Below are 27195 nucleotides of genomic sequence, written 5' to 3'. Positions count from 1 at the left end.
TGTAGAAATATTCAAACAGTTCCTCTTAATTCCCAAACTTTTAATTTACAGTTTGAATGCCACCTGTTTAGCTGAGGCATGTCTAATTTAGCTAAAGTTCTGCACTGAACAACATAATTCAGACAATGTAAAAACTAAATAAAATTGAAATCCTTGCAATCTGAAAATCTAAGCTGTCAATGTTTATTATTTCAGAGCTGCAAGACAGGTTAAATTGGTATTTTCTGTCTGATATTACTTTCCCATCTGTCTTGTTAAGACAAATAAGAGAACATTAGTTATAAATCACACTCCACCTGGAACCACTTTCTTGATTTTAAATAAATAAATAAATAAGCTTTACTTTGAAATACTACTAAAAAAATATCAGAATAGCATTTACTGATGTTACATGGTAGTTTAGAGCCAGTAAAGTACCCAACACGTTATTCTGTCTGCAAATAGCTGGTTGGTTGAGTTCATGGTAATCTGTATGCTTTAAATGCTCTCACGTGGTTAGGATGTGTTCAGCATAATACACTTTTTAAAATTAAAAATTTTATTAATAGCTTTTTTATTTCTCTAAGTCAAGAAATAACAAAAATATTATTTTTTCTTTTAACATTTTTTCTTACCTTCTAGGAGTTACAGGCATTTTGTAATCATTATCATGTTAGGACATAAAGTAATCCACTTTGCTAAAGATGATGATGTAGGAAAATAAACAAATAGCTAAAGCCACAGGAGATACTAATTTGTGTATATGGAAAGTAAAAAAGGGATATGTAAGAAAATAAAGAATACAGGAGAATTTGAGCATTGGATTAAAAAAAAAAAAAGTCACACCTGAAAAGCAAGCAGTCAGGCTGGTTTTATGTAAGGTCAGATGGTGTGCAGGTATAGGCATTGATCAGGACCAGTCACAATAAAACAGCTTTTATTTTTAAATGTTGAAATTTGGCATTGTTGTTATAAAATTGGCAGTCAAGGTAGTGTAGGAGACAATACATTACTGTTTGGATAGATGGAGTTCTATGGTCTTTATGTGGTTACTTGATTTTTGTTTTTTTAAAGATTCCTATACCACTTAATTTTAGGCACCTGGTTTACGAGGGCTCGTTTCTCTTCTGTCTCACGAAGGTGAGCTCTTTGAGAGATAGTGTCCTGCTTCTATGCAGGCATCTGTAGGGCATGATCATACTGCTCATGCTATTCTCTGTATTTCATATAGTGATTTTTGAGGGATCCTGCTTTTGCACAAGTTGAAAATTGTGTGTAACACAAGAATGGTATATGAGTCTTCTAATGAAATTGTTTGTGTATTGAATGTGGTTGTTAACAACTCTGAAAAGACAGGTAGGTAATATTTTGATTAGGATTATCAAAGTCTGTTTAACACAGTATTGTTTAATTACAGGGAGAAAGTAGTTTCTTCAGATGACCTCCTGGAGTGGTTGAGACCTTTCTGTGGTGATGACTCTTTACCTGTGAAACCTCGCATCAGAGTATTGCAAATACTGGAGCAAGCTTTCCATCTCAGTGATGAGGACAGCAAGCTGCTTGTGTACTTCAGGACACAAGCTGTTCTCAGAGCATGCTGGCTTGAAACAAAGGTATTAAAACTGACTGCTGTAAATAGTAGCATGAGACCGTTCTTATGCGGGGATTATCTGATGAAATGTGAGTTTGTAGTACGTGGTTGGGATGTCAGTATGAGAACTAATCCTACCTTCCTTTTGAATCACTAATAAATAGCGATTCTTTGAAAAACAGAGTAGTTAATAGACTCCTCAGCTTTTGTTTGGGATCAGGAGTACATAATACCAAGCTTGATCAAACACTAATGATTTTTCTCTCTGTTATGCATTAAATTTTTCAATTTTTAATATTATCGTAGAATCATAGAATCTTTTAGGTTGGAAAAGACCTCTAAGATCAAGTCTAACCATTAACCTAGCGCTGCGAAGTCTACCACTAAAACAATGTTCCTAAGCGCAACATTTGCATATTCTTTCTTATCAGACGATTTTGTCACTTTTATTTTCCTTTTTATCTATTTGTTGTGACGTTATAGTCAGAATTAGAGTGAGAATTACTGGCTCTTGTTACTTTTTTTCTGGGCTCTTAAGATACTATTCTATGAATGTGTAGTCAGAATATTAGGGACATGCTCAGCTGGAAAGAGTCGATCTTTAGGGAATGCGTTTGGTCATAGTTAGAGGCTGCTACTGTTTCTTTTAGGAGGTAGCATCTAAGGCAGTAGTTTCTTAAAAAGGCTCATACCTTAACCTGTCCAAGTGAGAATTTTAAGTCTTTTTCAGTGTGAAGTGGGGAAAAATAAGGTAAATCATTCTTGCAAAAAGTTGTTCTAATCTGTTATTTGTTCCTCACTCAGAGTGGCAGAGTGCTTCTAGTCCAAACTTTCTAGTCTAAGTCAGATTCATTTTCATCCTGAATTAAAGGGCTAGAAAATACCAAGCTCTGATTTTCTAAAGCATATGTAAAACTTAATCTAAGACTAGTAAGGATCTTATAGTGAAGGTTTTCATGCATGAAACTGCTTGAGTTTATGAAGTAGAACATGGAAATATTAATGAATAACCAAAAAAAAAACAACACTTGTATGCGTGAATTTTTTTTAGCTGCTACATTTCACAACTCCTTTTGGTGAAATTATTAATATGAAAGCATGTATTACTACAGAGTTTCTACATTTAGTCTTCTAGGTACAATGAAAATATACAAAATGCTTATCAGGGAGAAATAATCTTGTCTTTGAAGCTTGTATCAATTGCTGCACATAGAATTATTAAAAATCAGTTAATTTACATCAATTTTCTGAATGATTTTTCTATGATTCTATCAACACCTTTCCCCTTCTGTCTCCAATGTTAAAACCTTGTGGAGCTAAAATATTTTTAATACTTCCAAAAAATCTTTGTACAAATGCATTTTGTGTTCATTTCAAACAAAAGCACTTTTTACGTGCTTTACTAAGACTATCCAAGGGAATAATCACCATAATAATCTCAAAGAAAATGCTTATCCCTTGCCTCATTTAGAAATTGCTTTTTCTCTTGGATTCACAATAATATCAGCACTTAACTCCGCAGTCACTCTTAGGATGTCTGTGATTGGTTTCTTCATCTTCAGTTTCTTTTGTTGTTAATATGCAGTGTCCTGTGTCAACATTTCTATTGCCTGCAACCCCCTTTCCTAGTCAAAAACCTTTCAAAATGTTCAACTAGAATATGTTTTTTCTTTTTTTTTTTTTTTTTTTAAAAAAAAGGCAGATAATAGCCTTCAGCCATATCTGTAGAAGAAAAAAACACCTGTATTTGATGGCAACCTTGTGAGACTCATTACACTTGTTTGAGAATCATGAAAGATGTACAACGACTTTTTTTTTCCCATAATCTGATAAGTCAAAATTTGTATAAATTTATAACACAAAGATTACATCTATTTGTTTATGTTTCGTGATGTTTTAGGAATTACTCAAATTCATTGCACATGCTGCTGGTTGACATGGAGCTCACTGCCCTCCAGGACCCCCAAGGCCCTCTCAGTAGAGCTGCTTCCAGGCTTGTGCTGCATGGGATAGTGTTGTCCCAAGTGCAAGACTTCACATGTATCTTTGCAAAATAGTACAACTCTTGTGGACCCAATTTTCCAGCCTGATTAGGTCTCTCCATATTATATGTCAGTAATTTCTGGTTTTTGAAGTGATGGATTTTCAGAGTACTCCTACTTTTGAGCAGAAAAACACACCTGGTTTTGGTGAAGGAAGCAGTGCACTGATAATAAGCAGCACCCTGTTAGATCACAACAAAGAACAGTTGATCACTTCAACTTCTTTTCCTGATAAGTAAGCAAGTATTGCAAGAAGCCACGTAGTAAAAACTGTAACTATTGTGCTAGGTAAGCTCAAACTTTTCAGAGCTAATTAAATAAAAATGTGCCATACAATGCTGTAACATAAAATTTTCTGTATAAAGTATTTAGCTAAGTTCAAAAATAGTTCTTATAGTGAAAGTTACGCTTATACATACTTGTATAAAATAATTGTTTTTTCACCCCAGTTCCTGCTACGGAGTGCAATCATAAGAGTCCTGTTGGAACACACTTAAAAACAATTCTAATTTTCTTGTCAGTTCAAGCTAAATGTGATGGATGGGAACCCTTTGTTTTGAGTGAATATCTTGTGCTAGATAACTAATGAGTGGTTTAGACAGAACAGTCATATTAGTTTCTCTGTTAGGTACCAGTAATTGAAGTTCAGAGCTCTTCACTAATATCCAAGAAGGAAAGTGATTAACTAAACTATTTTTTTTATCTTCTAGTCAGCTGATGTCAAACACTAGTCTAGAAGATAGTGCTAGAAAGGGGAAACGATGACCTTATTTGATTGAATTTGTTCATTTTGTGAATTAACAAATGGGAGACAATAATAAGACAGCACATTGCAGACTGTTTTCTCTGTATTTTTGCTAGATGCATTTCATAATCCTTGATACATTACAAAAACAATAACACTGCATAATTCAGTAGTTGAGTGACTGCTGAAAAGTGAAGAGAGATTTGAATCCCAGCTTTTGGGAGAGCATTAATTAAGTTTCTCATACACAGGTGAGTGCTTCAAGTGTGAGGATGTAAAAGCACCATTGTGAAGGGGAAGTTAAAGCACAGTCTGAAAGTTCTATCAAATTGCTAGGTAAATGCAATTTGACCCATGGTAAACCAGGGTCAAAAGTAGACGTAAGGAATTACATCTTTCAGAAGTGTGCTCAGACATGTTGAGATATCTGTCTGTTTCTGTAGGTATCTGGTTTTCTAACTCAACCACACCTTTGTTAAATTGGTCATCCTTTCTCATCCCACAAAGTAGTAAAACCCTTGATCACATTATGGAAAAAAAATATGGCCGAGGGACAACTGAATGCTGTTTTTAACTGGAGGATTGTGTTTAAAAGATTTATTAATGAAGTTTAAATTGTAAATGTTTCAAAAATGTGTTCATGATCTTGCTTCCAGACTATTCTATCTGTACTTGCTTGGCATTTTTGGCATGCTTCTAGAAGATCCCTCTTTTCCTCTACCATTTCTTCATACAGAAAGGGACACTAAATGTTGTGAAGGTTGTATGTGAATTCCTATTGAGTAAAGATAAATTTAATGATATTGCGGTGTTCAATTACCAGAAAATGTGTGAAAGCCACCCTCAGAGCGTCTACTAATCCTCTTAGTCAGGCTTTGCATACATCAAAGGGAGACTTAATATTTAATTATGCTGTAGGTGCTGTAAGTAGTGGTCCAACAAATCAATGTGCTGCTGGGAAACAGGCCAGCTCTTACAAAATTAAAAATGTACTTTATGGAAGCAGCTACCTATCAAACGGTCAGAAATACAGCAATTTCCAGTTCTCTAATGATTAGTTAACAAAATTAAAAATTCAGAGGTCCTCGTTTTTCAAAGGCTTGAGAGTCTTTAATTCACATTCCAGTAGCATCCCATCCTACTGGGAGGAGGAGGCATGTGTTGTTTTAATACCCTTGATGAATTTTATCTGAGTTCTTCAGGTTCTGTAATTTTCTAGTTAACTGGTGCATGAAAAATATGGGTCAAAATACCGACTCTTTTGTACATTAAAAAAAGTCTTGGGTGGGAGGTGAGAAAAATGTGGTTTAGAATGTTCATATCAAAGTTTGATTTTTATCTATCTAAGATGAGAAATACATTTGTTTTCATATCACGTGTAAAAATCTCGTCTGTAATGACTTGCATCAGTGTCTAACATGCAAAATAACACCAAGCAGGTTACGTGTGTACAGTCATTCAATACAGTGACCAGTTACAGTACAAGAGAGGGTTTTTTCCCAGGAAGTTGCAGTGGTTCTGTAAAGGTTCTGTAGGTAAACTAAGGGTTAGTTTAAGACAAGAAGTTAGCAATTGTGAAGCTTATATAAGACAGGTCTTTAAAGGATTGTTTAATTATTATGCAAATTGAAAATGTAATTACTATTTGCATACTACTTAAATGCAAATAGCTTTGTCATTTAGAGAAGGTAATCTCATTTAGCCTTTCCCCTCATATTGTTACATTTTTTGTGATCTGGAGGGTATAGAGATCTGCTTTTAAAAAGATTTTTTTAAAATTCTAAGGGATGTCTAATACAAATTTGAGATTGTAACTTTAGGACCTTACTTATTTTATCTGTTACTTTTAAAATTTAACTTTGAAAAATAGTAAATTAATGTGTGTTTGGTATGTGCAGCCCCTCTCCCCACACACATTTGCTGTTCCTGCATATAGGCCTTCATGTATGTTGCATGCACACTGTATGTGTCTCAGCCATCTTTGTAATACCTACGTTAACGTAATGACTTTCTTAGCTAAGTCTCCATTGGCTTTTTTGTCTCTCTTCCCCAGTGTATGACAAATATGTATCTGTTTACGTATTTTTTCCATGACTTCATAAAGAAAGGTTTTAATGCAAATAATTGTGTCACATGACTTCCAACTTTTATCTAGTGCCTGTACTTGTGTCAGCTAGATTGGAGCACAAGTATATGGAAAGCAAAGAGGCAAGAGTTCCCAAGGCATTTTGCTGGAGGCATTTATCAGCTTTCTGATTGCAATGACCTGCATTTAGCTTGATCTGGCAAAATACAGGTGAAGGAACAGTATCTGTTTAATCCTCAGCCATTTTTTGTTGTGGAACATGCTTACTTAGAAGAAGGATTTATGCTCCTATCAACTTTGAGTAAATTTATTAAGATGATGTTTATAATTCTAGAGACATTGTTTCTCTACTGGTAATGCATAAAAATTAGGTTTAAGAAATTAAATGTAAGTTTTAATTAATATTTTAAAACACTAATTTCCATTTCTTGAAGATGCAATTTATCCATATGAAAACATGTAAATTGTATTTTTTTTCTGGAAACATAAACTGCTGTAGTGTGTATGATTGATTAAATACTTTAGGATGCAAATGAAAAATTTTCCATTAACTGCACAAGTAAAATGGATAAGACAAAGTGAAGAGAGAAGCAGTATAGCTTGAGTGAACATGATGGTTTCCAATGCAAGCCTTAGGTAGAACGATAATCCATGGCTACTGCGGTTGTTTTAGAGGAAGATAAATGTGATCTGGAGTGAATTCATGTGGAATAATTCACTTTCTGTAATAGGTCTTTTGTAATGAATGTATAGATGGGGAATGGTTTAAACAGTTGCATATTGTGCTTTTATCACAGCTTTAGAAAAATTAATATCTCACTAGTGAGATATTCAGAGTTATTAAGTTGCAAAGAAATGTATGGGTAAATGATAACACAACCTTAGGTTATGACTTTCTAAATTTGTGGCATTGGTCATACAGCACTGAAGGCAAGTCATACTGGCACTGTAGAAGGATTTTTACCTCTTTGTGATTTTGTATATGTTGTTGTTCCATGTTTTATAGGACAGTAAAATTCAGAAAATCAGTCTCCTCTGTGTACCTTGCCACTTTTTTTTTCCTGTTGCTTACTCAATCCAAGTAAACAATTCCAGTCCTGTTATCTCACCCCATTTTTTTTCTGTCTGTTTTCTATTCTCACCTCCATCTGAGCCTACTGAGATACCCAGAATACCTTTGAAATGAGATAATTGGAGAAGGAATATGATGTCCTTGTGGAAATTAACAGTATGTGTATCCAAACACCTCGATTGCTCTTTTGACATTAGCTGTACGTTAACCACAGGTCTCTGAATTTCAGTCAGTGAAGCTCTTTTGACTTGACGAGACAGTTCCCTAAAAGCATCCATTAATTTGTGTAAGCAAAAAAGCAGTCAGAAAATCAGCAGAAATTCTACTCTTTACCATATCATTCTAAACTGTTTTTTTCCATCAAACGCTGATGCTATTTTAGAGTTCTGTAAACTCTGTATCATCCAAGGATCCCTTCTCAAGTATTCATTGAATAGTTGTTACTTCTTAGGCATTTCTAGTAGTTCATATTCATTGAAAGAGATTTTTTTTTCCATAAGAAAAGCAAGTGCTTCATATTCAACCTCTTTTACAGTGTATATAAACGCTAGTCCTTGTAGCTTTTCAAAATGTAAATGTCTGATGTTTATGAGGGCTTTTTTTAAATAAATCCTAGTTTTGGGTAGGTATCACCCTAAAATTCCATGTGAATATGGCATTTAGATGTTCTTTTCCGTTACTTAGAATTATGAATCTAACTATGTTGTCATTATTATTACATAGAGACTCATCTGTGACTACCTGTTAACTGCTATGACTTTGACTACATCAAATTAAAAAGAAAAGCACCAATTGCTGTGCTTATGTAATGCCATTCTGTATGAGTGTTGCATTGTGTTGCTTACTTGTTTCTGATTCATTTTATGGCTGTAATAGACTTACTCATTTATTTAAATTTGTACAGCAACAATAATTTTGTGGTATCTATCCACTTGGCACTTTCAATGCTCCTGGTCCAGGTCATAAATATGGATAAATAGAGAAATCTTACATTAAAAAAAATAATTGTCTGTCATTTATTTTATTTTTATGTTTATTTATTTATTTATTTTAATAGATAGTGAAATATGACATTGAGTTGGAGTCAGTATCAACAACCTGTTGTTTCTAAAGGCAGGTGTTTCAGTTTAATGTGGGTTGTTCTTTATAAAAATACCTCTTTTAATTTATGTTACTCTATATGCAAAACAACATTTTGGAAGGATTCATTTTGACAAGTTTTCATTTAAATTAAAATGTTTTTTTTTTTTAATATCATTTTTCCTCTATTAGTAAGAATTGCAGACTTTGATCATCAAGACAGCAGTTACACATACAGTTGAATACTGGGAACTTGTGCTTACACTGCTCTCTTAATGCTCATGATAATCAGAAAAGGTAAACTGAAGAGCCACTTCCATAATGGGGAAAAATACTGATGCTAATTTAACAGCTTAAATTTAAAAGTAGCATTTAAGGATTGAAATCTTGTTATTTTCAGGCTAAATCTTCTATCACCTTTTCAGTTTTAAACGTATCTTTACCATACGTAGACTGCGAGGTTTGAAATAATGATTAATAGCTGGTGCATGCAAGTAAAATGGCTTACAAGTTTTTAAGATCCTTGTGTTGCATAGCTGTTATTTTTAGCCATAATTTACACAGATCCATTTTTTTCATATTAACTGACAATTAATGTATATTTTAAATTATATGTATGTTAATCTTCTCTTTAAATTCTAGCCAGCTAGCTATATACATCTTTTAAATGCATTTTTTTCTTTATTCACCCTTATCTATCTCAATATCTGTGTATGGTCTTCAGAGGTTTTCTCTGTGCAGATTACAACAGAGTCTCCTGTAGAATACAAATGAATGGATTTTATTTTCTGTGCAAGTTATGCATTTTTATGCATTAGGCAACGCACTTGTGTTTACTGACTCTATATGCATTTCTTAGAAGTTAGTGAGCTGCATGTCAAGCAGATAAGGAATTAAGCAATATATAAATCAGTTTGGAAGAAAAAGGTTCTTGGGTATTTCTATGAGACAGGGAGCTCAACATGTGGCTAAGCCTTTGTTTAAGCCCTTACCTTTAGGCTTTTTGGTTGGCTTATTTTTAAACTTGAATCCCATAACTTGCTTATCCTGTTCAGTGACTTTAGTTTGAGAAGGATTTGGCCTGTGACATCGTGCACATCCCTTCAGTATCTGTGTGCAGCAGGCTTTCAGAGGTGCTCACCACTCGCAATCCTATTTTAATATGTGCAGTCTGTGGAGTCTAGCTTTGGGAGAAAGTACAAAATGTCTGACCTCAGAGTTTTCCCACCTCTGGGGTAGGAGACATGGTTTGTGAACACTGAGTTTGTCACACAAAACTCTTGACTTTGGTTTTAATTTCATATTAATTGCTCTAGGAAGATTAACATTTTGATGGCAGACACTTCTTTTCAGTCTTTCAGATAGTGGCTGTTTTTCCAAGGTCCTATGCTGTCATTATTCTTTTTGTGAGTTCAGGACGTGAGTAATGCTGCACCAAGAGCTCTTGTCTATGTGCTGTCTTAAACTCAAATGAAGGGGAGATAGTGAATTACGCCTTTGCTTTGCATTGCTGGCTCAAGTTATATTCTCATTAGTAACGGTAATGAAAAGTACTTTGAATGGGGGAGTGTGAGGTGGTGGTATTTTTTTTTTTTTTTTTTTTTTTAAGTGGAGAACATGGACCATACTACATTATAACACAGATTTACAGATTTTCCTTAGTAAATATGTTGTTCTCTGTTAAATGGGGTAACTCCATAGGCATATCTTCAAAAACGTTTCCTTCAAATAACAGAATTTTATCCACAACATTGTACAGGCTCTAAATGAGATCATGGTGGTTTTTTGTTTGTTTGTTTGTTTGTTTGTTTGTTTGTTTTTTACAGTGTTTTTTTCATAAAATAGAACTAAATCCTGTCATTACCTGGGGGCATCTGTGAGCCTAGTAGAACAGATTTTTAAAAACTACCAATCTCTCAGCTGTGACTCATTACCTTATAATGTTTCCATTTATCAAAACCCAAAATGGGTTTGATGTAGGATTATCTACATACAAACTTGGCAGATAGAAAAATCGCATTTAAAATTGGCATGTTCCTCTACAATGAATGTTCCTCTTCTCATTTCTGAGAAGCTAAAGCTCATCTATGTAAAAGGATAGATGGACTTCTCAAATGACATACATATGAATATTTTTTGTATATATTTTTTTTCTTCTGCAGTGGTATGGATAAACCATCATTTTATAATCTAAACCACAGCTTTAGGTGGGTATTTTCGAAAGTAAAAGTTGTCTTTGCCCTTCCAAAAAAACAGGAAGTAACTATAGTACAAAGTCTGGAAGCTCAGTGAGGAAGCTGACGTGGTGTATGTCAGTGCATCACATTAGTCATTTGGCAGTATTCCTTCTTCTAGGAAGTCTTTTGAATTTAATTCTAAAACCGTGTGAATATTTATATTATACAAAGCGTGGTGCTGTATAGTTTTTCTTTAAACTGTGTTTCTTAACTGCCTTTAACTCTGTATGTGGCAGTATTGTGCTAGGACATGGAGCAAAAGGTACTATATCAAATTATTGCCTAAAGTTTTGATAAATACTGGGGAAAGAACTTCATGAATATATGAGGTTTAAGATGAGAACTATAAAATATATCAACAAGAAAACTTTAACCTCATTATCTGCAAATAATTTGGAATTGTTTATACATATTTTAATACATAGTTGTTTATCACCTGTGAGTTTTACTACAAAAGCAAATATTGGCTTAGCAAATGTGATCAAGATTGACTGATCCTTTCTCTCCCAAAGTCAGATTTCTGCTCAGTTTAAGATGGAATTCTGCGTTATGAAAATAGTTGGGTTCAAACGTCTTCTTACTGTGAATCTTTTCTATTCTTGAGGTCTCTGAGCATTGCATTTCTGCTGATTTGTCTCCAATTCTACTGTTAGAGAAGAAAAGTTAAGTACTTTGGTCCTTATTGTATAAGAAGTGAAGGATGTGGAAATACAAAGCAGGTGTAGATTAAAAGGTATCTAATTTCAACTCCATTTTGCTTTTCAGTTCAGGTAAAGAGAATTAAAAGATCTGGGGTTTGTTTCATTCCGTTGCCAATAGTTACTAATAGGTGAGGGACCACAGTGTTAGAAATCATGGCCATTTCAATGCTAACTTATTATTTAGAGTTCAATAGCACTGAGTTTTGTTATATATGAAAGAAGTCAATAGAACAGAACGGATGAAATGTCTCAAACAGTTTAGAACAGACAAGTATGAAAATTAACAAAAATAAAAGAATAAAAAGAGGAAACCCGAGACGTTCTTATTTCATGTGCACAGTGAATAGAGAGAAAGGGTAGCAGAGGTGATTATGTTACTAATGGAAGTATTAAGACTCTTCCTTTAAGAAGAACTACCCATTGTTTTATTCACAGAATAAGAGTTTTTTACACAGTTACAAAATTAATGATGTATGGAAAGGTTGTACCTTTGCTTTCTTTGTAACATCTCAGGATTTTACTTCTATTCAGCTATCTTGTGAGAGTACACAGTTCATGTAATGAAAATGGTAGGCTTACCTGAGTCCCTGTCTTCCCTCAATTTCACTTGGAAACTGCAGATGAAATATTTTTGGCCCTGTGTGTTTTCATAACAAAGATTTTAATTGATATGTGAGTACGTAAAGATGTTAGTGCTGGTTCATATCAAAGTCCAATCTAGCCCAATATTCTGTGTCTAACAGTGGTCAAAAAATGGGTGTGGAAGGAAAAAATAAGAAAAGGAGTATGTATGAAACTTACCCAATCATTGTCCTCATCTCTGGGAAGTCAGAATCACAGAATGTTTTGGGTTGGAAGGGACCTTAAAGACCATGTAATTCCAACCAGAATTAATTCCAATTAAATTCCAACCCGACCAGAGGCCGGGACACCTCCCACTAGACCGAGTTGCTCACAGCCGCATTCAACCTGGCCTTAAACAAGTCACAGTCAAAGGAATTTAATTAGGAGTAGGAAGTGGAAGCAGTTCTATGTGTCAACAACCTCTAAATTCCACAAGCTCTAATTACCACAAAGACCTAGGAAGTAGAATCTTAAAGTGAAATTAGGAAGAGCTACATTTTGAGCAGTAGGTGGGAATAATTTACCAGGAAGATACGAATCTTGTGTTTATATGTTAACTTAAAGTTGTAAACAAGTCAACAATTTTTAACTTGTTTACTTAAGTAGAAGAGCAAGTCTATCAGGAACCATTCTAGTTCAAACAGAAGCTAATGTTTTACTGCAAAATTATTGGATGAAATTGTGCATAATTAGTGTGTTGTGCATAACTTCTCCTCCTAGGAGTCTCTGAATTGTAGTGCATGTCTTGCAAAACAGATAACTAATTAACTCTTTTTTTTTTTAAACTCTTTGTGTAAGTGTGGGTGAGATCTGTTCATAACCTGCCTTTAATCAGGTACCTCAAACTATTCATGCACAGCTCTGCTCTCCTGCTTGCTCTTGACTTCTGTTGGTGTGTGCACGTGCACACTTGGCCATATACAGGAAGCTGAATAATTGTGGATTATTCTTTTTCACCTCTTAGTACTTATTCTAGCCTGACTCTGCTGTGTCTCTGAAGATTTCACTCTCAATCACAACCTAAAAGAATTCTTTTTAGAACCACCCAGGTTTAGAAGTAATGGAATGCTGATAGTGTACTGGCGACAATATCACTTGTGGTTTTGCCCTTGAAAGCATTTAATGCTGCTCTGGTACATGAAGGTTTTTAATAAGATGTTTCAATATGTGCTTTTGTTTTTGCCATTATTTACAAGTATGTAACGTGTCTAGCATCAAGGTTGATGGGATGTCTAGCATCTTGAAACAGTCTGAAGAGAGTGAAATGAAAAATAGTGTTTAAAAGCCCCTCATCTTATCTTTGCAGGGTCAGTAGCTGTACAGTTTCAGGAAGAGAACATGTCTGCCCTTTTTTTTTTTTTATATATATAGCTGAGGACTTTTAACATTTGTGTTCATAGTCTTATATGAATATATATGAATTATATGTTATATCTCTTAAATATCTTAATTTGTAATATTATGTCCTTTGTAACAAGCTTTTAACTTTGCAGCCCTGATGATTTACCTGTTTAGATTATATTGTCTTTAAAGTAAGACTTCTATTTTTGTGCTGTCAACTGTATACAGATGCCAATTACAGAATTCAAGTCATTATTAATCCTTTCAGTTATTGCTTATAAATCATATTAAGAAGCCTTAGCATCAGAATTCCTTATCTTGAATCCAAGTAAAATCCTTCATGTCAGATCTGCCTATTATTTTAAAATGTAATGTAGATAAAGTCTCTACCACTGGAGCCTGTGGTGGGGTGAATAAATAAAAACTTAATGCATTTACAAGGGAGTCCAAACAAATTGAGAATGTATTGTAGCAGTAAGGGGCTACTCAAATGCCTGTTTATTGTTTCTATTTTTGATGCCTTATTAATTCAAACTTACACTGCGGTGATGAACGTGAACATATTTTGAGATGCTTACATTTACAGTCTGGCATATGTAACAAAATGAATTTTATAATCATGTAAAGCAATAGGCTGTTGGTTGCAGCTCTTGGAAACCACAAATATCTCTGCCTTTAATACCAGGAATTGGTTTTAAGCATGAGTGTAACTTTTTTCAAGCAGTAGCAAACAATTACAATGAAGGAAAATATTTTTTTTTCCTGATTTTTACGACCCATATTCTTTGGTTAGAAACACCCTTATCAATTATTTCCTTAGAACATTAGTACTGAACAAAATCTGTTGATGAAAACTATGGCTCTGCCATGCTTAGAGAGTAAAATATATAATATGCTGAACAGATTTGGTTGGGCAGAGGCAGGTAGGGGTGTGTTTGCTTCAGTTTTTCTGCTCACCACTCTCACATGTAAGCAGACAACATTTTGTTTTTATCTCAGGGGAAGGAGGAGACTGGATTCACTGATTCTTTTTCTGTATCTTTCTATTATTACTTCTGCTTGCTTAAAACACTCTCTAGGTCATCAGCCAAATTGGTTGGTGTCAGATTCTCAAATGAAATGCTTTATCACTTAAACTATATTACAATTCTATCAGATGTCCTCCTAATGTAGGAAAACATTATATAGGGGATAGTTATGCCTCTGGGACACAATTTAGATATAGTGATATATCACTGTTTCTGTAAATACTGATTTAAACTAACTTCAAGAGTGAGATAATGTACTGAACCGAACACATGGTTCAGTTATTGAGTTACTCAGTTACAAACACAAAAATTACCTTTACCAGTCATATATGATGTCCCACAGTTTTATTTAACCTTATTATTCTTCAAGTTTACTTAACCTTATTATTCTTAAACATCTTTGTTTGTTTGTTTTTACAAAATACCAATTTTCAAAAGCTGGTAGAACACAAGTTTGAGGGAACTCTTCATATTTGGACTCTTTCATGTGTGTTGCACTTGGGTCTCTAGAAAGCAGTAACAAATCCATAGAGTAAGATGATAAGTCAAAACTTAGTGCGCTCAAAGTGGGTAAAAGTTTCAACATTTTGGACAGCTAATACATTTAATCTATAAGGGAAGAGAACTATATATAAATCTTTGAAAAATTTTATTGTCAGGCAGAATACTTTGATGTTTTATTAGAGGAGGGATTGTAAATGCATTAAGGTGGTTGTTGTTTTTTGTTTTTTTTTTTCCATACTGGATATGAAGAATGTGCATTCCAGGATTGTTCAGAATGCCTGAAGTAAGATAAAGGGTATGTTTGTGCCCAGATAATGTACTGTTGAAGAGATTACAAGTACCTCAACCAACTGCCAGACTCCTTTTATTTTTTTATACTTCAGCAGTAAAAGCACTCATACCCCTATACTTCATATTTGTTATATAAAACAAAATGTTTTTAAAAGCTTGTAGGAAACTTCTTTGATATAATGCCCTTGTAATAAAGTGATGCGAGAACTAAGATATTGTGGCCGATTGCTTGATAAATAACTGGACTCCAGAAAATAAATAAATAAATCATAAAGTGTTTTGGTCTTCTTCATGTTTGCAGGTTATATCAAGTTCAGTGTAAGACTTTCCCCGTAGGAAAATGGATGATTGAAGAAGATACACTCTGTTAAATCTCATGAATCTGCTATTAACAAGCAGACTGTAGCTACATGAGGAAAAAAATAGTGCTTTTGACAACTGAAGTCATGTAATTCAAAAAGGTATATTGTGTGGCTGTGCTCAGAGACACCAAAAATATTAGAATCATAGAACAGTTTGGGTTGGAAGGCACCTGATCATCTAGGTCCACCCCTGCCACGGGCAAGGACACCTTCTACTAGGCCAGGTTGCTCAAAGCAACCTGTCCAACCTGGCCTTGAATACCTCCAGGGATGGAGCATCATTTGGGCAACCTGTGCCAGTGCCACACCACCCTCATAGTAAAGAATTTCTTTCTATTTTTTCCTTATATCTAATCTAAATCTACTAAAAAAAGTTTTAAAATGTTACCTGTTGTCATACTGCTATACTTCCTGAGACAGAGTCCCTCCTCATCTTTCTTGTAGGCCCCCTTCTTTAGGCACTGGAAAGCTGCTATAAGGTCTCCCCAGAGCCTTCTCTTCTTCAGGCTGAATAAACCAAACTCCTTGTCCTGGTTTCAGTTAGAACAGAGTTAATTTTCTTCCTAGTAGCTGGTAGAATGCTATATTTTGGCTTAGGATGAGAAGAGTGCTGATAACACCCCGATGTTTTATTTGTTGCAGAGCAGTGCTTATACTAAGCCAAGGACATCTCAGCTTCTTGCTCTGTCCTGTCAACGGGCAGGCTGGGGGTGCAGTAAGAGCTGGGAGGGGACAGACCCAGGACAGCTGACCCAAACTAGCCAAAGGGGTATTCCATACCATCTGACGTCATGCTAAACAATATATAGGGGTGGCTAGCCGGGGGGAGGGGGGCCGGACTGCTCGGGGTTAGGCTGGCATCGGTTAGCGGGTGGTGAGCAATTGCATCATGCATCACTTGTTTGTACACATTATTATTATTATTATTATTATATTAATAATAATCATTATTATTATTTTCCTGTCTTATTAAACTGTCTTTATCTCATCTCACAGGCTTCACTTTCCATTTCTCTCCCCCATCCCAGAGAGAGAGGGGGGAGGGTGAGCGAACAGCTGCGTGGTGTTTAGCTGCCAGCCGGGTTAAACCACGACACTCCCTCAGCCTGTCTTCATAGGAGGGGTGCTCCAGTCCTCTGACCATCCTCGTGGCCCTCCTCTGGACTCGTTCTAATAGATCCATGTCCTCCATGTGCTGGGGGCCCCAGAGCTGAACTCAGTGCTCCTGGTGGAGTCTCACGAGAGCAGAGCAGAGGGGGAGAGTCACCTCCCTTGCCCTGCTGGCCATGCTGCTTTTGATGCAGCCCAGGATAGGGCTGACTTTCTGGGCTGCAAGCACCCATTGCTGACTTAAGTTCAGTTTTCCATCCACCAACATCTGCAGGTATAATGTAGAATGAGGTTTGTGTGTGTAAATCTACCCTGACACACAGAAAGACACTGAATTTAAGATGACATCAAATTAGGTTTAGGATCCGGAAGAAAGAATTTTGGAGATCTGCTTTTCTAACAAGCTTTTTCCAGTTACTCCCTGCATTTACGACAGAAACTTGTTTAGTAAAACAAAGGTTTTACTAAGGATTTATCATCCATGAAAGAGACGTCCTATAAAAACATTAAAAGGTTAAACAAATCATTTTCTCTGGATATTTATTCAAGTTTTTTTTCTTTTTTTTATATCTACTGTTAAAAGTTTAACCCCCAAGTCCTTCTCCGCAAGGTTGCTCACTATCCACTTGTCACCCAGCCTGTATTTCTCTTTGTGATTGCCCCAACCCATCTGTGAGACCTTGCACTTGGCCTTGTTGAACTGCATGAGGTTTGCACACCTTTCGAACCTATCTCTGTGGATGGCAGCCCTTCCCTCCAGCTTGTCGACTGCACCACTCAGCTTGGTGTCATCAGTAAACTTGCAGAGGGTGCACTCAGTCCCACTGCCCATGTCACCATCAAAGATGTACCTCAGATCAAAAGGCCTGACTTTTGTCTTCTGGCATGCTATGGCTGCTAAAGGCTGTAGCTAAACATTGTGCCCCTAATATAATATATAATATTATATTTATATAAACATATTTATATAATAATATAAATATGTTTCAGTAAGTAAATATTTTTGATAAAAATGGAGTGATTTTTGCTTTTTTTATTAAGCAGAGATAATCTGGGATGAGTCACAATTCCTTTATGGGCCATCATAACTTCTGCCAATTAATTACAGGAGAAACCGAGAAAAAGAGGTAAAAGCGAAGAGCTCAGAAGGAGAACATAAGATTGAAAGTATTTGATTCAGACAGCTTGTGGGATGTAGTGCAGTTTTCAACAATGGCTGCATAAGCTGTGTCATTTGTGTAGCACGTATTTTTCTTTTTTAATATTCTTTTAAAGAACATTAGCATTATGCAAATGCTTGTGTTTTCTTGATTTTAAGCGTATGTAGTCTCTTGTTGACCATTAAATTGTGTGTTTTAACAATTTAACATAAGGTCAGATTTTATTTAATTTGTATTTCTTTTTATAATCTATCACAAGTATCATTTCTAAAATTAATTCCCCTAATTGTCTTTCCCATTGTGGTGTATACTTGTGCAGCCTTTTATTTTAATGTGAGGCATAGAGTCATCTGCCTTCTACTGCCAAAGAGAAGGCACAAAACTAGGGGAAGTTGAGACAGAATTTGGCATATCTGTTCTTAAAACTGAAAGTCCTGCTTTCCTTTTCCCTTTTTGCTTTTTCATAGGCCTTTCAGATCATCTGAAGTTCAAGTGTACTCCTTGCTAGTTTGCTGTAGGCCTCATTAACCTGGTTAGTGACAGATTCTTCTTTTCAGACCCTTCTGCTACCAGGGGTCTGAGCAGTTTGTGGCAGGTTATCTGTGCATAGCCTTGAATGTTTTAGAGGGATGTTTCTGTTTTTAATTAAGAATTAAAAAAGGGGGGGGAGGGTGCGCATGAGGAATTTATAGTATCGTATTACCTACCACGGTTTTAAAGGTGACCATGCTACTAGAAATGCAGCGCCTTCTTGCATTGCATCCTTTAGAGTCAGCTGAATCGATCATTCAGAGTCACTACAAAGAGTGTGTTCAGTTAAAATGGAATTTTTAATGTCTCTGCTCTTTTGCTGTGGTACTACAACAAGGTGACAGGCTTAACTGTAACCTTGGTGACTTCATCTCAGCTAGCTTTTGGTTCTTATAAAATAAAATGTCTACCTTTTAACACAGACCATGCCCTGTTTCTGTTGCATATGACTGCTTCCTCTCCATGCTCTCTCTTAGCCTTGGAAAGAGAAGAGAATACAGAGGAAAACCAATGCTCCTAGTATAAATGTATACACGTGTATATTTTTATACAGCTATGTTTATTTTTAAGCATATTAATATTATATATTAATATAACAAAATTAATTATTAAGTCAGTTCAATCCCTTGCTTCAAGATCATGCTTTATTGTAGTAAGGAGCTATCAGTTTGTGGGTTTTTTTTTGGTGGTTTGAGTTTAACTTTTATTTTTAGAGAACTGTAAGGAAAGAATTAGAGATAGGATAAGTTATCATGTCAAAGTGGAAAGCTGTGTGGAAACTATTTAGAGCAACTACCTTGATTTACTACATAGTAGATAGTATACCTTACAGGTCTTTAACTTAAAATGGACTCTTCTCTTTTAGAAGAATAACAATGTATTGAAAATAAGTTTTTAAATGTTTTATTGTTATCTGTGTTTCTGTTACTCGGTGTTCATCTGCTTAGGATTTTTCTAGGCATGCTAGTGGGCAAACCATATATAGATTTCAATCCCCTTGATTGTAAAGACGTACACACCAGTTAAATACAGCTGCTTCCCAGAAGGTACAATTTTAGACATTGTGCAATCTTGTTGAAACCAGTGGGACTACTTATCAACATGTGATGTGAAGTGTGTACACAACCCTTGCGGAATCAGCATGTATTTGATGATGTTTTCAACTCAGGAATGCTTTAGAAAATATTCCTGATACAGTTGACTGTGACCATTGTCAGAAATGCTCGTGCATTCTTGCTGCTAAAATGTAGATTTTAGACCTTTGAATCTCAGCTTTTCTTTTCCAAAAAGAAGTTTTAATAACCGTGTTGTCAAAGAAATGAAGTAATGCTTAAAACTTCCTTGAAACACAGGTGTCTGTAGAATACAGAGTGGTGCATCTATATTCTCTATAATAAGATGATGTAAATCAGGGAAAAAAGATGAGGTATAAAAAGATGAAAGAGTGGGAAGTTTAAGGTAGGATAAAGCTAGTCTTTTTGGGGGTGGGGGAAGGTAAATATACTTGTCATCTTCCCTTCAACACTTACGTATTTTCCATTTTTACTCCTTCATTAATCTTCCATTTCCTCAGTGCTACATTTTAGATCCCCACATTCAGCCTTAAAAGTACACATGCTTGCTGCTGCCTCTGTTGCTACCTTTTAATCTCACCTAGTTCACAATAAATTGAAGCAATGTGCATTAAAAATACCATATGAAAAGTGAATTTTGAATAGTTCTTTCTTAAAGACTATAAATAACACTGTGGAACATTCACTTTATTTTTACTACTTGTAGTGTGAAATGCAGGCGATTGTAAAGAGGCCATTGTAGAAAGAAATGTTTCAGAAATACACAGCATGTTTAAGAATATAAAGTTAATTCTCCTTGATCACATTAATGTGTTTTGTTAAAAGCAATTATGTTGCAAGGATCCAGCTGTCCAAAACAGTACCTTATAATGTTAGATTAATTAGCATCATAAAAATGTAAACCAGTCTTTAAAGATACATTATTATGTCATATTACTGAAATTCAGTTCATGTTGAATATGATATCTGATCTATTATCATCTACTCTTTACTGCCAAGAACTCAATTTCTGTGGCAGCTCTTCTCATCTTTTAATACTAATGGTATTAAACACTCATGTGCCGTTTCTCGCCCTTCTTATGTCTATCATTAGAAAGAGTTAAACATTCAGTCTGTTTTGAATTAACATGCTGTTCGTGCAAATATCCTAGAATGTACTTAATGGGCCATCCGTAATGCTAGCTGTTTGGTCTAAAAACTTAGAACTAGTTGTCTGAGAAAGGAGTCTGGGGACAGATGAAGTCATCTAAATGCTAGAGTTGCTAGATTGCTAAATATTTTTGATCCCTAAAGGGACATAAGACATCCTAACCTTTTACCTTTTCCTGTTCTTCTCCCTTCTCTTTTCATCCGTATGATTTAAATAGTGAAGATAATCATATTTCATCTCAGCAAGTATAGGTGGAATTTAGGGATATTACAAGTGGGTAATTGATATCTGCTGTGTGACATTGCAGTACAGGGAAGTATTTTAAATGGAGAGACCTCAGAAAGGTTGTTTCTCTATCTAAAATGATCTAGTATGCGGTATTTTCAGATATACCCTGGAGAAAGAAGTAAACTTTTCAACACTAAATATTTTAAAGTCACAAATTACGTAGGCAACTCAATAAATGCATCAGTAATCTGTTTTCCACCCTCTTTTGAAAAACTTGTCCTTGATGTATCAGAGTCACTCTGAGAAGATGGGAATACAATCTTTAATCTTTTAAAGTAGCTGTAGAACTAAGGAAAACTTAGTCTGTGTTTGAAGTCTTAGAACTACTTGGGCTTAAACAAAAATGTTAACTTTTAATGCTGTGTATCTTCAGCTGAATTATAAGATGTAACTGAAGTGTTTGATATCCCAGAAGTTTTCAAAGTTTGGAGGAAAAATTTAGTGTTGGAATGTGTTAATAACAGAAATGAAGCTACCTTGTTATTGTAACAAATTATTTTTAAACTACAAGAACTTTTGTGTGTCAGGCAGACAAGGAATAGCTATTTCGTTTGTGAAAGCCCTCCTAGTGTGATACCCAAACTTTTAAACAGAAGCTGCTTCTCATTTAGCAGCAAGCTGGTTTTCATTTATAGCAACCTTCCTTGAATAGTCAGACTTCACACTTTTTTACCATGCAAACTGCAGGCAGTAATTATCTGTAATAGAACCTGTCATCAGCTGAAGTGTATTCAAGTTCTTAACAGCAGCTGTGTGTTTTGAACTTAGATGGACACTTTTCCTGAGACAGAGTTATCTGCTGATAGGGTTTTTCTTTTTCATAAGCTCAAATACCTATACAGAGAAACACTGTAATGCTTGTCAGCAAATGTTCTTCATTGAGTAAATGAATTAAAATTAACTTCCAGTACTTTTTCCTCTGGGAGAAAAGATTAGATGATAAAAATTCAGGTAAAACTATTGAATTCTCAGAGGTAAGTGAGAGTAATATGTATTACAGAACTAATACATACATAAAGTTGGAGAGCAACTTTTTGCTCAGTCAGATAATAGGATCATATCATAGAATGTCTTAGGTTGGAATGGACCTCAAAGATCACCCAGTTCCAACCCCCCTGCCGTGGGCAGGGACGTCACCCACTAGATCTGGTTGCTCAGGGCCTCATCTAACCTGGTCTTGAACACCTTCAGGGATATAATGGCAGGACAAGGAGGAATGATTTTAAACTAAAAGAGGAGAGATTTAGATGTTAGCAGGAAATTCTTGACTCAGAGAGTGGTGAGGCACTGGAACAGGTTGCCCAGAGAAACTGTGGATGCTCCATCCCTAGAGTGGTTGAGGCCAGTTTGGATGAGTCCATGGGCAACCTTTTACCTTAAGGTCCCTTCCAACCCAAGCTGTTCTAAGATTGGTACTATACATGCCCATTGTTTAAAAGTATATATATATGTGTGTATATATATATGTGTGTGTATATATATATGTGTGTGTGTGTATATATATATATATATATATATATATATGGAGAAAAGAAAATGTAAAGATTTTTTGGATGTATGAAGAATATAGATGTAAGACTCCACTAATCAATTAATGTACTTTTGTGGAGGTATATCATTTTGGGAACATACACCTAAGTCATTTCCCATTGTTTGTGTGCTTTCCTGTTTTATTTGCATGTAATTGAAAATGAGCGGTAAGAAAATGGCTTTCAGGGAAAATTACATTGGCTGTGTTTCTGCGTTGTTTTACAACAGTGATGTCCTTTACAGATAGCTTGTTGCTTTAAATTCATAATTTTAAAATGTTTGTTTTTCTTTCAGGTAGAGATAACAGATATTGAAAATGAAGAAAAAAGGTACAATCTGTTCTTGGGACTTCTGGAATCTAGTCACAGCCTGTCTGAGTTTCAGCACTTGGTTTTACTCCTTCAAGCATGGCCACCTATGGAAATGAGCAACAGGTGAGCATTTCTTCAAGCAAAAAAAGTTTTATTGATTGATCATATCACATAACTTTCAGTCAGTGAGTTCAAACATGGTTAAGAGGAGTATGACTTTTCAGAAAGATCATTTGGGGAAAATAAATGGCTTATTAAAAGTAGAATTGAATCAGTTTCTTTTAGAAAGTATATAGTATGCCTCACGCAGAAGACAGAACAATTTTATTGTCTGAATTATTGCACAGGAGGTTTTTCCAAGTACTTGAATTTAGAGTTACATATTTTACTCTCACTTTTGCCAGTATGTAGAAAATCCAATAGGAAGTTCTGACTTGTTTTTTTTTTTTTTTTTTTTTTTTTTTTTTTTAAATAATTCTACTTCAAGTTATGCTTTACAGAAATGTCTTTGAAAGCTAATGTTCATATGCGGCAGACAAGCTGCAGAAGGTCTGTGCAGTTAATGGTACCAAGCAATGGTGCTTTTATTTTCTCGATCCAATGCCTCTCATTTCTGTTTCTAGATGAAATATCTGAAAGCAAAGAATTTATACTATGGCAGGACATATCCACAAGATTCTAGCCCAACAATTTAAAATGAAAATAATTGTTTAAAATTTCAGCATGGCACCCATCAGAATGGGTATTTATTGAAACTGTTTACTGAAAATTTTGATTTGGGACATCTTGACTACAATTTTATTTATTGTTTCTTTTGTTTTTGGCTGTGACTTCCTGAACATGCTTAAAGGTAACAATTTCAGTTGTTCCATTCTGTAACAGACTCTTGATTTCTAAGATAAAAGGATTCATACAATCTTACATTAAGGCAAAAGTCACACATCCTTCAAGGAGAGCAGTAATATTAGTACACTTTCTGGCTAGCCAGTGCAATGTAGCATAGTTAGGTTAGAGATATTAAATTATACTTTCTTTGGATTGCTTTGATGGCATTGATTGCAACCTGTTTGAATTTGAGGACTACACTCCCCAAAGTGTTTATGTACATTGATTAGCCAGAGAAGTTCGGGTCTACCTTTTTATGAACAATAATTCTTTTTTTTTTGTACTTGTAGAGAACCAGTCCATTAGAATTTAATCTGTAAAGATTATTCACCTTCAAGCCTGCATTTTGTTTGCTATTTCTGAATGAAAATTAATCTAAATCCTATATGACATTTTTATGAACTAAATATTTTCTTCAGTGCATTGTGAATTACAAAGATTGCTGCATGATCTGTCACAAAGATATATTCCAATTTTCCTTTTTAGTTTTAATTGTATCTGAAAAATTTGATGCCTTCCGGTGTGTGGGGAACTGTCAGACTTTGTTCAAGGTAGTGTTTAGGTTTACAAAAAACAAACAAACAAACAAAAATAAAACAAAACAAAAAAACATAACTTACGGAGCACAGAGGAGAGTGAAATATTGCTGCAAAACAATCAGCAAAAATTTTTCTCCTTGGGCTGAACAGACAGTCTGAAGATTTTGTGAAAGCAGAACATTTATAAATAGACAGTTCTTGTTTACTGTTCTGTGATAGAAAAAAAAAAAAACATAAAAATTATTTAATTTTATCTCCCACTTGGTGTTATTTCTTCAGACTCTTTGTCAAGTGAAAAAGAGAAAACAAAATAATGATTAAATGTTATTTGTATTCACAACTAACAGTGGATTAAATTTCAGAGGTAGGATGCATCTTAGTTTCGAGATATGGGTAGCCTGAAAATTTGTACAAAATACTTTGAACACCCATAGTGTAAGTCATTTAGGATCTAAAGCAGTGTAGCTACTAGACATATGCATAATCACAATTCTAACATAAAGAAATCAATGTAGCTAAGATAAGGGGCAAGAGAACTTCTATTATCTGCCTTGACTATGCTCATGTCAGTTTTGTACTGGGAAGCCCACAACTAAGTGCAGCACTCCAGATTTGTCTCACTTAATGCCAAGTGGAGAGGAAGGAACACTTTCCTTGACCTAATGGCAATGCTTATGCAGTTCAGGATGCTGGTGGCCTTCTTTGATATGAGGGTATATTTCTGGCTTATTGTCACCTTGCCCACCAGGGCCCTCAAGTCTTTTTCTGCTCAACTGTTCCAGCTGGTTGGCCCAGCCTGTACTTCTGGTTATTCCTCCCCAGGTACTAGACTTTGGATTTCCCTTTGCTGGGCAGAGATAAGCCACAGAAAACTCGTTACTCCTCTTAAGGCCCATCAGAATGGCAGTACAACCAACCTGTGTATCGCCCACTATTTTCTAGTTTAGTATCATCTGCAAACTTTCAGAGGGTTCACTGTCTTATCATCATCCTGGTCTTCAATGAAGAAGTTAGAGTATTGGCCCCAATACCAACCACAGGGATGCACCACTGTTCACTGGTTTCCAACAGGACTTTGTGCCACTGATAACAATCCTTTGATCCTGGATTATCAAAACCAGTTTTGAGTCTACTTCTCTGTCCACTTATCTAGCCCACCCTTCATCAGTTTGTCAGTCAGGGTATTATGAGCATTGAAAGTATTGTTGAATGAAGGTATGTAACATCAACTATCATCCAGTCATTTCATTGTAGAAGGTTATCAGGCATGATTTCCACATTTTAAATCCATGTTGACTAATCTCAGTCACCTGCTTGCCTTCATATTCTTGGAAATACTTCTAGGAAGATTCGCTTCATCTCTTTACCGGAGATCGAGGAGAGACTGACTGGCCTGTGTCTTAGCATAAAGTCTTAAGGAACAAACTGAAAATTTATCCTCTGATTAGATTTTCATTTTTACTTTTGTTTTAAACAATTTCTGTTATCAGTTGAACTTTGGTGTCTTTCTTCACTGCTTTGTCTTTGCTATGAGGCATCGGAAATCCTTCAGGAGGAATTGCCCCCTTCTCTTTCAGTAGTAGTAGCTACCTTTACTGATTTCATGGAGAATCTCTGACTCATGATTCCATAACATGATTTACAGTGCAGGCTCAGGAAGTTTTCCTGAGCTCAGCACTTAATTCACTTTCACTGTTTACAGGGAAATAAAGAGTAGTTCAGATTTCCAGTTTTCTTTTGAGTTTGCCTAAAACTCTAGACAACCAAAAATTAAAATAACTTTGATTATGTTAATAGTAACGAAAACAAATTTTTGTTTGGTTGTTTTGTTTTTTGTTGTTGTTTTTAAAGGTGGGCGTCACAGGTTGCATTTCCCACTGTTACTTTATTCTTCAGCTCTTTCTGCTAGCTAGAGGAGTAGGAAAGACCTTACAGTCTGTTCTCTTCCCTGCTTTAGCTGTGTTTTTCTCAAGGAGAAGAGAATTGAGGTTGTGTCTTGAAAGAAGAAACAGAGATGTTGTTTTCCTTCCCACCCCTCCCCTCCTAACCCTCATCATTCTTTTCTCATTAGGAATGATGCATCTCTAGTTTCTTCGTGTTTCTTTGTGGCTGTGGTTTTGTTCAGTTTTCCCTCTCCTACTAGAAGTTGTCCCAGTAGAAAAATTTATCAAAGGTGGGACAGTTTGCTCTCTCCTGAGGTTTTTGTGTTTATATTCTCATTGCTTTTCTGTTAATATCTGTTTTGTTTCTGTTATTAACAGTACTTGCAAAGCTAAGTGCTTTATAAATTCTGTATCTGCAGTCTTCAAAGCCCTCCTTTCTTATGCATTTCTAGTGCTTTCAAGGAATGTGCCTGGCATTTTAATAGTGGTCAGCATGGTCATAGTTATGATTGTTGCAAATTCATTCCCTCCACTTAGTTCTATAGGCTCAGTCATCTATATTTGGAGTTTTGTTTTTTTTTGGAGGGAAAGTGTTTTTGTTTATTTTTGTTTTTAAATAAGTCTAATGGACAAACAGTAAGTACATTACAAGGACTTAATCTAAATTAAAATCTAGGCTAAAAAATAAACTATTGTTTAAAAATAAAAGCACAAAATTTGTATCTTTTTGTCTAAAGGAATATGTTTGGTGTGCAGAGACATTCTCAAACAGATTTTTGGCATTCATAGTAAGCGTGCTGTCATCAGAATGAATTTGCATGAACTCAAAACATGAATAGTTAATAACGCTCCAGAAATGAAACGTTGTCCTCATTCCACCCTCAGTCCTCCTACCTCAAGCATGATTGGCTTTAAAAAGTCAGCTACAGCTCTCTTTAGTATCCTTCAATATGAGAGAACATTCATTTTCTGAACTCTTACCAAGTAGATAGTTAGATCTTTGCAACTCCTTCTTGTTACAATCAGCTGGGAATAGCTTACATTTCATTTTC

The 27195-nt window shown here is 35.2% G+C and overlaps 1 protein-coding gene across 1 annotated transcript in view; it reads left to right on the top strand.

Moving 5' to 3' along the window:
• NBAS (NBAS subunit of NRZ tethering complex) overlaps nucleotides 1-27195 on the top strand; it is a 185922-nt gene that overhangs the window by 135579 nt on the left and 23148 nt on the right. Inside the window, exons 48-49 of the mRNA XM_032184498.1 lie at nucleotides 1397-1592; nucleotides 22820-22959. Coding sequence (XP_032040389.1) covers nucleotides 1397-1592; nucleotides 22820-22959 — 336 coding nt within the window. The remainder of the gene's footprint in view (nucleotides 1-1396; nucleotides 1593-22819; nucleotides 22960-27195) is intronic.

The sequence above is a fragment of the Aythya fuligula genome, chromosome 3 (assembly GCF_009819795.1).
Source record: "Aythya fuligula isolate bAytFul2 chromosome 3, bAytFul2.pri, whole genome shotgun sequence".
Classification (NCBI taxonomy): domain Eukaryota; kingdom Metazoa; phylum Chordata; class Aves; order Anseriformes; family Anatidae; genus Aythya; species Aythya fuligula.
The sequence above is the reverse complement of the archived record's forward strand: the minus strand, read 5'-3'. Positions and strand labels throughout refer to the sequence as shown.